This window comes from Leopardus geoffroyi, chromosome C3 (assembly GCF_018350155.1).
Source record: "Leopardus geoffroyi isolate Oge1 chromosome C3, O.geoffroyi_Oge1_pat1.0, whole genome shotgun sequence".
Classification (NCBI taxonomy): domain Eukaryota; kingdom Metazoa; phylum Chordata; class Mammalia; order Carnivora; family Felidae; genus Leopardus; species Leopardus geoffroyi.
Window position 1 is genome coordinate 145,613,082 of NC_059338.1, and position 12,607 is coordinate 145,625,688.

The following is a 12,607-nucleotide window of genomic DNA, read 5'->3' on the forward strand; positions in this document are numbered from 1 at the left end:
GCTCTCCTCTCCCTCCCTATCCCTGCTTTCCACGAATTTCTCTTTTATTGGCCCCTCCTGTAATTTCCCTAGGCTGCTGCGTTAATGGGCCAGGGCCGAGGTAACAAAGCGCCACAACCGGGGTGGTTTCGACAGCAGAAATTTAATGGCGCGCAGGCCTGGAGGACCGGAAGTCGGAGATCAAGTTGCTGGAGGGTTTGTTGTTGTTGTTCCCAGAGCTGGAGGGAAGGGTCTGCTCCAGGCCTCTCTCCTGGGCTTGCCCACAGTCTTCTTCTCCCTGGGGCTCCTGACATAGTCTTCGGTCTAAGCGCGTTCTCTCTCTTCCCAGGATGTTCTTTCTATAAGGGCGCCCGTTATATAGGGTTAGGGACCTGCCTGTGCAGTCCCTCTTGGCTTAGCTAATTACATCTGTAACAACCCCGTTTCCAAATAAGGTCACATGCTGAGGTCCCGGAGGTTAGCATTTCAGCATACCATTTTGGGAGAACACAATTCCTTTTTTTTTAATTTTTTAACATTTATTTATTTTTGAGACAGAGACAGAGCATGAACAGGGGAGGGTCAGAGAGAGGGAGACACAGAATCTGAAACAGGCTCCAGGCCCTGAGCTGTCAGCACAGAGCCCGACACCAGGCTCGAACTCACGAACCACGAGATCATGACCTGAACCGAAGTCGGCCGCTTCACCGACTGAGCCACCCAGGCGCCCCGAGAACACAATTCCACCCTAACAGTTCCCAACGCCAAAATCCAATTCCCTAGTTGCATTTATCAGGGTTATAATTTGAATACTGAAATCAGATCTCACCGAGGGGGGAGGTTGTTAAAAAAAAAAAAGCCACACAAACAGATCTCTGCACCCCATTCCACATCTGGAGAAGGCCAGTCTCAGGGTGTCAGGCAAGGCCCTGAGATGGTCTGCATCCACAGTGTCTCCCAAAGCATGCCAGTCACAGTTTGGGCGCTTATGTTCCCCCCCGCTGGGGCTGCCGTAACAGCCTCCTCATCGGTTTTCCTGTCCATCCGTCCCTCACACTGCTCACTGGTTGGACTTCATCATGTGATTTTCTGACATTGTGTTTTAATTTTTTTCATATTTATTTATTTATTTTTAATTTTTAATAATTTCTTAATGTTTTATTTATTTTTGACAGAGAGACAGCATGAGCGGGGGAGGGTCAGAGAGAGAGGGAGACACAGAATCCGAAGCAGGCTCCAGGCTCCGAGCTGGCAGCACAGAGCCCGCCGCGGGGCTCGAACCCACAAACCGCGAGATCAGGACCTGAGCCGAAGTCGGACGCTCAACTGACTGAGCCACCCAGGCATCCCTTGATTTCACGCTTTCATTTCACAAACGCATTGGCTCAACTGTGTGCCTGGTTCCCAATGAACTATGACATGATTTATTCCTCATAACAACCCAGGGAGGGGAGGACCGTTCTTACCCCTATTTTGTAGCTGAGCACGGTAAGTAGAGAGCCGGGGTAGAAAGCCAGGCAACGTGACTCCTCTGTCCAAGGGCCGCCACCTCTATGCTGAACCGCCTCGCCTGAGGCCCCCTCGAATGCGTAGGGCCACCACCCGCGTGCTCTAAGAAAGTTCCTTCTCCTCATCCAGGAGCCCGTATTTTCTCCACGAGGTGGCTCATCCTAGTTGACTGGGTTCCCCAGCTGCTGAGCCCCTGTACGTCCAGTGGGTCTCAAAGGGTGGTCCAGACTCAGGAATATCGGCTGCTGTTCTTGGGTCCCTCCCCAGACCCCCACCCCAGAACTAGAAACTCAGGGTCGGGGGCAGTGATCTGTTATAATGAATCTTTTTTTGTTTGTTTGTTTAAATTTATTCATTTATTATTTTTTTTAAATTATGTTTAATGTTTATTTTTAAGAGAGAGAGATAGGGCACAAGCGGGGGGAGGGAGGCAGAGAGAGGGAGAGACACAGAATCTGAAACAGGCTCCAGGCTCTGAGCTGTCAGCACAGAGCCCGACGCGGGGCTCGAACTCACGGACCGCGAGATCATGCCCTGAGCCAAAGTCCGACGCTTAACCAACAGAGCCACCCCGGCGCCCTAAATTTATTTTTGAGAGAGACAGAGACAGTGGTGAAGTGGAGGAGGGGCAGAGAGAGAGAGAGAGAGAGGGAGAGGGAGACAGAGAATCCTGAGCAGGCTCCACGCTGCCAGCGCACAGCCCGACGCAGGACTCGAACACACAAAGCCACGAGATCATGACCTGAGATGAAGCCGGGAGTCAGATGCTTCACCGACGGAGCCACCCAGGCGCCCCAGTTTAACAAAAATTCCAGGTGATTTTGATGCGATCTCGAGTTTGAGTAGCAGGGCCCTCCTTCTACCCGGGCTGGGGGGCTCTGCCCTTTGGTGTTTCCCACGCTACTCTGCCCCTGCCTCTTGCCTGCTGCGTCCTTTCTCGGAAGCTTCTCTCTGCAGAGTCTCCTGTCCGTCTGCCAGCGCCCCTGTCTCCCTGCAAAGCCAGTCCCGGATGCCATTTCTTTACGAAGACTTTTGTCTTCATCTCCACGCCTGTTCCTGTAACCAGCTTCGCCATCTCTCCTCGGAATGATCTTCTTCACATCTTCCACCTCTTTTTTCCCGTATGATAGGTTTCTGGCATTACCTGTAGCATCCCTGTACTTGTCTCCTTAAAGCAAGGAATTTGAGACTCACCGCCCATGTCCCTAAGGAGTCTGCTACATTTCCTGTCCTCAGGGAAGGGTTCGGTAAAGCACTGCATCAAATGACTACTGTCAGCCCACCGAGCACCCTATTTAAAGCGAAGTGCAAGGACAAGAAAGAGATTAGGAGTGTGCTGAGCCACTTTTAAAACGTCTTACAAAGTAGGATTCAAAATGAATTCTCTGACAGAGCAAACGTTTTTTAAATGATTCCATTTATCTCCTTTACGTCAAAACGTCTGTGCTGTGGCTCTCCCCGACTGCCCAAAGACTTCCACACTTGACATGCTCCCAATTCTTTCTCACGTACCCCATAGCCCACATCCAAATGACTTTTCCAGAGCTGTTCAGATTTGACAATTCATCGAGCGTTCAGAATTGAATGGTAGTGCTTCCACATGGTCTGAATTGCACGTTAGGAAAGAACGTCTTTGTTTTTTTTAATCATCTTTTTTTTTTTAATGTGTGCTTCTTTTTGAGAGAGAGAGAAACAGAGCATGAGTGGGGGAGGAGCAGAGAGAGAGGGAGACACAGAATTCAAAGCAGGATCCGGGCTCCGAGCTGTCAGCACAGTGCCTGACACGGGTCTCGAACTCATGAACCCTGAGATCATGGCCTGAGCTGAAGTCAGATGCTTAATCGACTGAGCCACCCAGGCCCCCCTCAACTGTCTTTTTAAAAAGGTGTGAGTAGTGAGTTGAGCTCTTGTCTGACCTCTCTTCTCAAGTTAAAATTACTCAGAAATTTTCCCTCATACCTGCGCAGACTCCAATGAAGCAATTTGTAAGTGATTCCTTTGTGCGCCTGGAATGCTCAAATGAGTCCTGCTGTAAAAGCCTTTCACTTATCTCACAAGGAAACAACAGGATGTGAAGCCAGTCTATTCCTCCGGTGGCGTTCAACGCACCTGAGTTTTCAGCCGTTAAATAGCGATAGCACGGGCCATACCTTCAAGGGTTGCGGCGTGAGTTACAGGTAATTTTTGCAACGTGCCCAAGTACAAAAGAGAGCGCCGAGCCACTGGCGGGTGTACAGTTATCTTTGTAGGTTTATAACCGCCGTTTCCATCAGGAAGAATGGCAAGGCTCATGGTCACTTAATCTGCTAAGAAAACAAAGATCCTGGGAGGAAAGATGGGTGGTGAGATCTCATCTGAGAATACAAGGAACTAACGGGCTGTGGAGGTGGCAATAACATTCATAGAGGCCAGGGAGCTCAGCTATGGGATGAACAATTGCTTTAATTCAATCAAGCGTACCCTGGTGTTTCAGTACTGAGCGCCTTTCAGCAGCTACTGCCCCAATGTAGTTTGTATTTGAGCAAAGGAAAAGATACAAGGAAAGCCATCACCACAGGCTACATTGGAAATGTGTTTGTATTTACATTTCAGTGCCTTTGAGTTATCCCACTGCATGAGTAAATAAATATGGTGCTTCCTTTTGTTGGCCTCTTTTACACACTCTTGGGACAGGAATCAAGGCTTCCGCAGTAAATTATCTTCCCTAGGAGGCCTGGGCAGTATGCTTTTCCAGGGCGGTTCCGACAAAATCCTGCGAGGTATCTTGGAGGGGCTATAGAGTGTCCCTTCTACTGAGGACACCAGGGTCAAGCCTATGAGTTTTACTTTGGATTCAGTGAGCCTCATGGTCATAAAAGAGGAAAAAGGCACATTTTCCCTCTTCCTTCCTCCTGTATTCCTCTGTCCTCCCTGGGGGCATCTGAGGAAAGTGCAGGCTGGCCTTCCTTTGAGCAATTAACTTTGCCTTAGGGACCAAAGCAAGGGAGGGACTCTCAAGCCTGGGTAAACCAGATATCTACCAGGGAAGCCTCTCAAGTACAGTGACTTACAGCCCTCCTGCAGAACAATAATGGCGGGACCTGAGGCCATGCTCCTTTTCAAGTCCCCAGTAATGAGCTGGGATGTGATGATGTAAGGCATTCTGGTCCGCGCCCCTGCCCGCCCACCCCCCCAAGAGGATACAAACACTGCCCAGGCCCTCATTTTGCCTGCCGGTCATGAGGCAGCTGGAATCCTACTGACAAGGGGAGAGACTCATGCTGTCCACGGGGTATGATGTACAGAAGCACATCCTGCAACTGAGCGACGAGGCCCCAGGTGATGGAGGAAAAGATCACATGCTTGATTGGGAGGGAAAAGTGGACCGTAAAATGGCGAAAGGAAGCAGAATTGAGAAACGAAAAACAGGGCGAAGATAAACTTACTAATTTTCTAGACGTTTCTTTCTGCTTTAGGGATTCTTTACACTTTCTCTCCATAGAACATGCTGGGTCATACGTGTGATTCTGAAATGAAATGTGAACAGGTGGGTGAATCAAGCGATCAGCTGTGCAGACGTTCTATGGTGATAATATTCTCCCTCTGGGAATATGGCATTTGTGAATCAAGAACTTTAGAATATTTTAAAAAGGACGTTTAAAAAAGATTGCACAGGAAAGTAGAATATTTGATCCCTTCCCCTAGGTACCCAACACCTAGGCGACACACACAAAATGAAATTCTAATGGTGCCTGCTAAGCCTATTTGAAAACAAATCCTATTTGGCCCCCATAAAGGGACAGCCAGGCTGTCAAGTCCCAGTTTTCCAATCTGGAAACGCTCAAAGGAATGGACGTAGAGCTTGTCCAAGTGTTTTAAGCGATGTACCTGTATGGAATCGCCTCTCATTTTCCCCCAACTGGTACTCATTTCTACGTTGACGATAGTTGGAAATGTTGGACACAAGGAAGAAGCCTGAGATGTTACTGGGCCAGGTGTATTCAAATAAAATCAAAAAAACAGCAATATTAGGTATGTACACGACAGCATAAGTGAAACACGATGTGATGTAGCATTTTCTATTCGAAGCTCACAGTAGAACAACTTAGTAAACGAGACCTCTCGTCTCCCTTGCTGCAGGAGCTCATTTGAGCCTTTCAGTCACTTCCGTTCCTTTCGTATCCTCGTATAAATAGTCCCACCCACACCTTACACAATTTAGAAAAGATGGCTGAATCACAAAAATAGACCCAAATATGGCGTTTTTACTTTCTCGGGTACAACGAAAATTAACATTCCATCGTTAAAATAACGTTCAAATCATTGGAAGCAATAAAGAGAATTCTTATGTCTTAGAAGGCCTTTTATAAGGCTCTGCAGAGATTAGAATCTTATTGTTTGACCCAAAGTACATGGTCAAAAAAGTCTCTCAGATAGGAAACTGGGGAATTGAAAAGCTGGGCCGTTAAAAATATTCCTTCTGAGGGTCCAACAGTTCCTTTGGTTCTTCTCTCTTTCCTGGGAGGTCTGGGCCAGCCCTGGCCGTCGGTGGGGTCTGTGTGGCGACACATGACATCTGTGCACACTCACAAACCACACACACTCCTATAGGAAACAGAACAGGAGAGCACGCTTCGTGTCTGGGAGTTCCCAGCCGTCTCCGTGGAAGGAAAATCTTTAACAGCCTCAGACTTTAGGGGCAGGGGAAATCACTGCAATCTGGGAGAGACCATTTTAACCTTCTGACTTCAGCTGCAAAACGTAACAGATCGGATTAGTAATTTTTTTTTTTTCTTTTTTTTCTTTTTAACAGATAAGCCAAGGCAGAGAGAAAATGCAAACGAGGGTCGTGATCTGCGTCTGGTTACTTCGCTTTTTAGGAATGAGTTTCACTCTGCTACTGTTTGAGATTCACTGCGAGGGCCTCTGCGCCCATGAGTCCCACATCGAGTTGTAAACAAGAGGCCGAGGTGGGTGCCTGTTGGACGGAACAGGTGGCTTCTTCTCCGAAGGCAGACGTCGGTCTAGCGAAGCAAGGTTGCCGGCTGGGTGCGGTCCGCGCGGCTGCCGGTGGGCATCAGCCGATGAGAAAGAGAATACTTGCCCATGTCGAGAGTGTTCTTCCTGAGTAACTTGGCCTCGCTTTCAGGAAGCAGGGCCAGTAGATGATCCTAGCATATGAAAGACTAGCACAACCAGCGACGGTCATGTTTTCCTCTCGAATGAGGCAGCCGTCCCAGCCGATGGCCACGAGCCTCCCTGGGCGTCAAGGCTGCTGCTGATACTGCCCTTCCGTGGCCGTGTAGAAATCATCCAGGACACTCTGTAAGTAATCAAACGTCGGCCTCTCTTCTGCCTTTTCTTTCCAGCACATTTTCATGATGTCATAGAGCTCGTCGGGGCAGTTCTCCATGCGGGGCATCCGGTAGCCCTGCGACAGGGCGGTCATCACGTCGGCATTAGTTCGCCCTAAAGCAAAAGAAATGTACCATTTAGCAACCTGACCGAGGGTCGAGCACTGGAGTGGTCTTTCCGCTCCCGGCATCCTACATCCACTCTTGAAGCGAGCTGTAGACGCTGTCATGGACTGAACTGTGTCCCCCACCCCGGCCCCCAAATAAATTCACACGTTAAAGTCCTAGCCCTCCATCTCAGAACGTGACCACGGGGCAGAGATACGGCTTTGAGAGAGGTAATCAAGTTAAAATGAAGCCTTGAGGGTATGCTCTCACCCAATCTGACTGATGTTCCTTATAAGAGGAGATTAGGACCCAGAGACACCAGGGACGTGTGGGCACCGAGGAAATGCCACGCGAAGACACAGCGAGAACATGGCCCTCTCCAGGCCAACGAGGAGCCTCAGGAAAAGCCCAGCCTGGCAGCATCTTGTCGCAGACTTCCGGCCTCCAAAACCGTGAGAAAATTCCTTTCTGTGGTTTGAGCTATTTAGGCTGTGGTACTTCGTTACAGCAGCCCTTGCAAATGGACAGGGAGGCTAAGGAGGGTTCGGGAAGCAACTAAATAACGCATAACTTTCACTACGAAGGGGATCAAGACGGCATTCGGTTTGCCAGAGTGAAAACGCGCAAACAAGAGAAGCAGAAGACAGAGCAGGTTCTTTGAATGGCAAAAGGATAATGGACTTGACTGGCCTTAAATGATCTAGCCAAACCCAATTCTAACCCTCAATCTCCATTTCTTTTGCGGTATTTTTTCCAACTTCTACCTGTAATACACATACAAAAAAAATCATCCTCATATATGTTATCTCGTACCAACGTAGTTTTTTCAAATCAGCTTTTCAACACAAGTTTACTACAGGAAGTCAAAATCCTTAAATCAGCCAGTCCAGTGGATTATGTCCCAATCACGAAATTGTCCCCTAAAAAGACTTCAGTGCAGCGCTCACACTGACTCTAGCATGTGTATGTTCTTAACGTCCAGTGAGGGAAGGGGAGTGTTTGTTGTGTGAAGGGTGGCCTTTCCTGGGGGCAACTGTCCATCTTTGATCCTGAGAACAGCTTTAAGGAAGAAAAAAGAACATTTCCCTCCGTGTATGAAATGGGGTATCTACATCTGTATGTTTTGCCAACTGTGTGGATACCTTACCGTGCAGGGAAAAAGCTGAGTCATGCAGAATGTTTCCACGTAGTATCTGATACCCGGCATACGAGGCATTCCATTCATTGCAACAATTTCCTTTCCATTAGCCATAGGTTTTACCAGGGGCGGTCACTGAGAAGGTTCTAAGAGATAGCTAGACGTGAAAGGGCTTTGACCAGATTTGAAACAGAGCCTTCTTGTGAATTTATTCTCTGATCTGTGTTTCCCAAATTGTGGGCCACTACATACATTTGATTTGAGATCAACAAATTGACCTTTTTTTTTTTTTTTTTTTTTTTAGGGAGCTACCAGTTTTTAAAAATACATTATAACAGAATAAAATAGAAAAGATCAGAATGCCCCGCACGTAGTAAAAGTTAGTGCGATTTTGTGAAAACTTTTGTTTTGTTTGTGGAGCAGACTTTCTGTTTATTTCTTACCGTGGGGCATGATCGGCGACCTTTGAACTCCTCTGCCCTGAACTAACCTTTCTTTTTCTAAGGACACAATGACTGAAGGCCCTGCATGGATTTTAAACCCTTGAAAGAAGACATCATTATTTCAGTCTTGGAAAAGTCCTTGTCTTTGAAATGGAAAGATCCAAGCCAACCTTACAATAGTTAGGATCTCCTGAAAGTTGTTTATTTACACGGTGAATCAATTTTGCTCAAGTCTTTTGAAACACTAGCTTCAGATATTTGTGTAACAGGAATGTTCTAATGGAAAGACTTCAACTTATTCTCATTGCTTGAAGCCAAGGGACCGATGTGCAACACTCTATTCATTTGGGGTTCCAGTCTCCGTAAATTATGTGACTTCGGCATTGCTCTGGCTCTTGTAACTAGCCAAGCTCACTTGGATAAATTTCAGTTGAAATCTCTGTATTTGCTTCTACTTGGGCATTGGGTGAGGCTCTGCGATCCTGGTAGGAGGATTACACCCAGGATGATAGAAAACGGCAGCTGGACCAGCAAACTTCTTAGGAATACGTTTTTCACTTTTTTTAAAGTGTATTTATTAAAAACATTTTTTAAACATTTGTTTACTTTTGAGAGGCAAAGTGAGACAGAGCCTAAGTGGGGGAGGGGCAGAGAGAGAAGGAGACACAGAATCTGAAGCAGGCTCCAGGCTCTGAGACGTCAGCACAGAGCCACTCACGGACCACAAGGTCAAGACCTGAGCTGAAGTCGGACGCTTAACCGACTGAGCCACCCAGGCGCCCCTTATTTATTTATTTTGAGAGAGGGAGAAAGCACAAGTCAGGGAGGGGCAGAGAGACAGAATCCTAAGCAGGCTCCATGCTGTCAGCACAGAGCCCGATGCGGGTCTCAAACCCGCGAACCATGAGATCAAGACTTGAGCCAAAGTCGGACACTTAACCGACTGGCCACCCAGGTGTCCCCTCTCTTCTGCTTTCCGCCTGGAGAAACCCTAGCTGAATAAACGGTCAGAACGTGCCCACAGAAGAGATGATCTTCTAGCCCGCCCCCGCTTGGCTCACCGCAGAGTTTTCTTTCCTCATTCTCCTCTGTTTTCCTAAACTCTGAAGAACTCTCCATGATGCAGATAAAGGCCACGTGTGCTCCATCCTGCCTGAGGGAACTTGACTTGGTAAGAGGACCAGAGAGAAATCTGAATGCACACGTAAATCAAGAAGCACAACGAGGCTACGGAATGACGAGTCTTATGGAAGAAAGGGAGGGGGGGCAGGGAGACTTCAACCAGACCCTAAGGTTAAACCTGATTCTTGGTCCTTGCTCTGTTGTGCGAGGTTAAAGAAAGCAAACACCCATTGGCTGGTGACAGAAAAGCTAGCACTAGGCTCTGAGAGATGCAGAGATGATTAAGACAGAGTCTTGTCCTCAAAGGGCACGCGGCCCAGCGGGGAGGATGCCCTCAAGGAGAGGGAGGTGGGTGGGGAGCAGGAAGTGAAATCCGGAGTGGGTAGGAATTAGCAGAGACTGAAAGTTGGTGACGGAGCGCAGGGAGGAGAAAAACGCAGTGCAGCCGAGAACAGAAAAGGAATGGAGAGTTAGCAACTCTCTCCCCTCTGAATGGGAGTCCAGCAGGCCCCAGAGACCATGAGTCTTTAGACACAAGGGGCCCTCTGTGCGTGTGAGCGAGGGAGTAGCAGCTGCTATGGGACCACAGCCTCCCACCCCCTAACACTTCCAAAAGGGCAATTTTTTTTCTCTTTCTTTTGAGCACCGTCTGTGACCAAGGTGACTATTCACAGCAGATGAACTCCCTGATTCCAATTCACACGCTGGATGTGTCTGGTAAGAAACAGCCAGGAAAGCGCCTGGGTGGGGCCGTCGGTTAATCGTCCGACATCGTCCGACATCAGCTCGGGTCACGATCTCACGGGTTGTGAGTTCGATTCCCCGCGTTGGGCTCCGTGCAGGCAGCTCGGAGCCTGGAGCCTGCTTCAGGTTCTGTGTCTCCCTCTGCCCTCCCCCCCCCCCACTCACACTGTCTCTCTCTCTCTCTCTCTCTCTCTCTCACCAAAATAAACAAACGTTCAAAAAAGAAACAGCCAGGAAAGACATGATGCTTCAGGAAACTTTGTCATTTTCAAACTTCCTTTTTCTTTGTAAGAGCAAAGCAAAACAAAACCCCAACCACAAAGATCCCCTCTATTTTCTTTAGAAAATTCATATATGAATATGATTGCAGTTTGCTTTTAGGATAGGGAAGTAAGGACCTTTTGCCCCACCTCCTCCCCCTCCCCCGTTTAATGTATCCTAAAACACAAGGAAAACAAGACATAGAGACTTCAGCTCTGCATTTGGTGAAACCGGGAGACCCTTGTCACCCGGAGGCAGACGTGGTCTGAGCCAGGAGCAGGCACGTGGAACAGAAGTACCTGGGCGAGAGGATCACCACCAGCAGGCAGGATGTGTCCTCCCGGCACGCCCTGGGGAACTTCCACACGGAGTCACCTTACACTCAACAGAAGGGTGACGTTGGTGGCCGCAGACAGACTGCACCCGGAGCCTGCCTGGCAGGTGGCCCATGTTAGCGCCGGAGAGACTGAAGGCGACAAGCCCCACGCTCGGGAACGCCAGCCCCAGTGGAGGTGGGGGTAAAGTGCAGGCTGAAGCACTTAGGAGGAAGGCTGAGGATGGGAAGACGGGACCCTCCCGACACACACCACAACCGGAACGAACCCTGAGGACACAAGCCAGACGCAAAAGGGCAAATGCCGTAATGATTCCATTTATCGGAGGTACTTGGACTTGCCAAATTCAGAGACAAAAGTAAAACAGAGGCTGCCAGGGGCTGGAGGGCAGGGGCCTGGGGACTTACTACAGCTTAGGTCCGGGATGATGAAAAAGTTGTGGAAATGCAGGGTAGCGATGGACACACGACAAGGTGAGCGTACTCACTGCTACCAAACTGTGCACTTGAACATGGGTGGCAAACCTTACTCTGTGTATATTTCACCTACCGTGGCAACCATGGTTACCGTGGTGACTCTGTGTATATTTCACGACAATAACAAAAAAATACAACCACAAACAACCACAGAAGACGCTGAGGCCCCCTCCCCAGTGCACCTCCAGAGTGCTGACAGCCAGGCTGGTCCCCCACAGGCAGAACCTGGAGATTCTCTTCTGAAGAAACTAAATGTTCCCAGAGAACAGACCTGAAGACACTGTCCCGGAAGGGTGCTGACTGGTGAGCCTGGACCACCGCACACCTTCATTCCCGTAAGACCCCTCATCAAAGGAAGGGTGGGCAGATAAAGCCTTCGAGCAGTACCAAAGGGCAGGATGACAGAAGCCACGAACAGACATGAGCCTCAACCTCCCCGTACGTGATCCAGCAAGAGAACAGAAAATGGGGAGGAGGAGTTTCGAGGAAGCTACCTAGGAAGATTTCCCAGAATTTACGGCCGCAAGTTTCCAAGTAGAAAGGACAAACAGTTACTCAGAGTAACATAATGACCAGTGACATTTCAGGGAGATAGAAAGATCCTGAGTTCTTCCATGGAAAAACAGGGGGATTCGGGACACGGGATGGGATTCAGAAGCCAGCTGCTGTGGCTAAGCCACTTAGGAAGGCAGATTCGGCGGAGGAATCTGTTTAACATTCTAGGTGAAAGGTTTGCTGTACGAGCATTTACAACACAAGCAAATTCGATAACGGTACTTACTTAGTGGTTTAATTTTATTTAGGTCGCGAGTCTCTCAAGAAAAAGCCCCATTCGGGAAGAGTCCTAAGTATGAAGTACAAGCAGAGTATCACCTCTGAAGCCTCAAATTTTCATGACCGTGATAAGCTGTCTTTAGGCATTCAGTGCTCACGCATCAATGGGAACAAGAGAATGTTTGACAAAAACCATTTCTCACCGCTCTGAGCCCAGGGGGGCTAAGAACTTTAAAACACAGCAGAAAATTGTTGAAATGGACTCACAGTAATTGAAAACAAAGGATTTGGGGGATCTGCCCAAAATAGGATTAACAGGTACAAAAACCTGTTTGTAAAAGGTGTGTTAAGAAAAAGACCTTTCCAGAAGTTCCTGCCTCCTCAA

The 12,607-nt window shown here is 48.5% G+C and overlaps 1 protein-coding gene across 6 annotated transcripts in view; it reads right to left on the reverse strand.

The window, feature by feature from the left end:
* Positions 1–5,448: 5,448 nt before the first annotated feature.
* The window catches only part of LYN (LYN proto-oncogene, Src family tyrosine kinase), a 126,142-nt gene continuing 118,983 nt past the window's right edge, over positions 5,449–12,607 (reverse strand). For all 6 annotated transcript variants that reach the window (XM_045455209.1, XM_045455210.1, XM_045455214.1 and 3 more), the window contains exon 13: positions 5,449–6,936. In XM_045455209.1, coding sequence (XP_045311165.1) covers positions 6,734–6,936 — 203 coding nt within the window. In that variant the 3' untranslated portion in view covers positions 5,449–6,733. The remainder of the gene's footprint in view (positions 6,937–12,607) is intronic.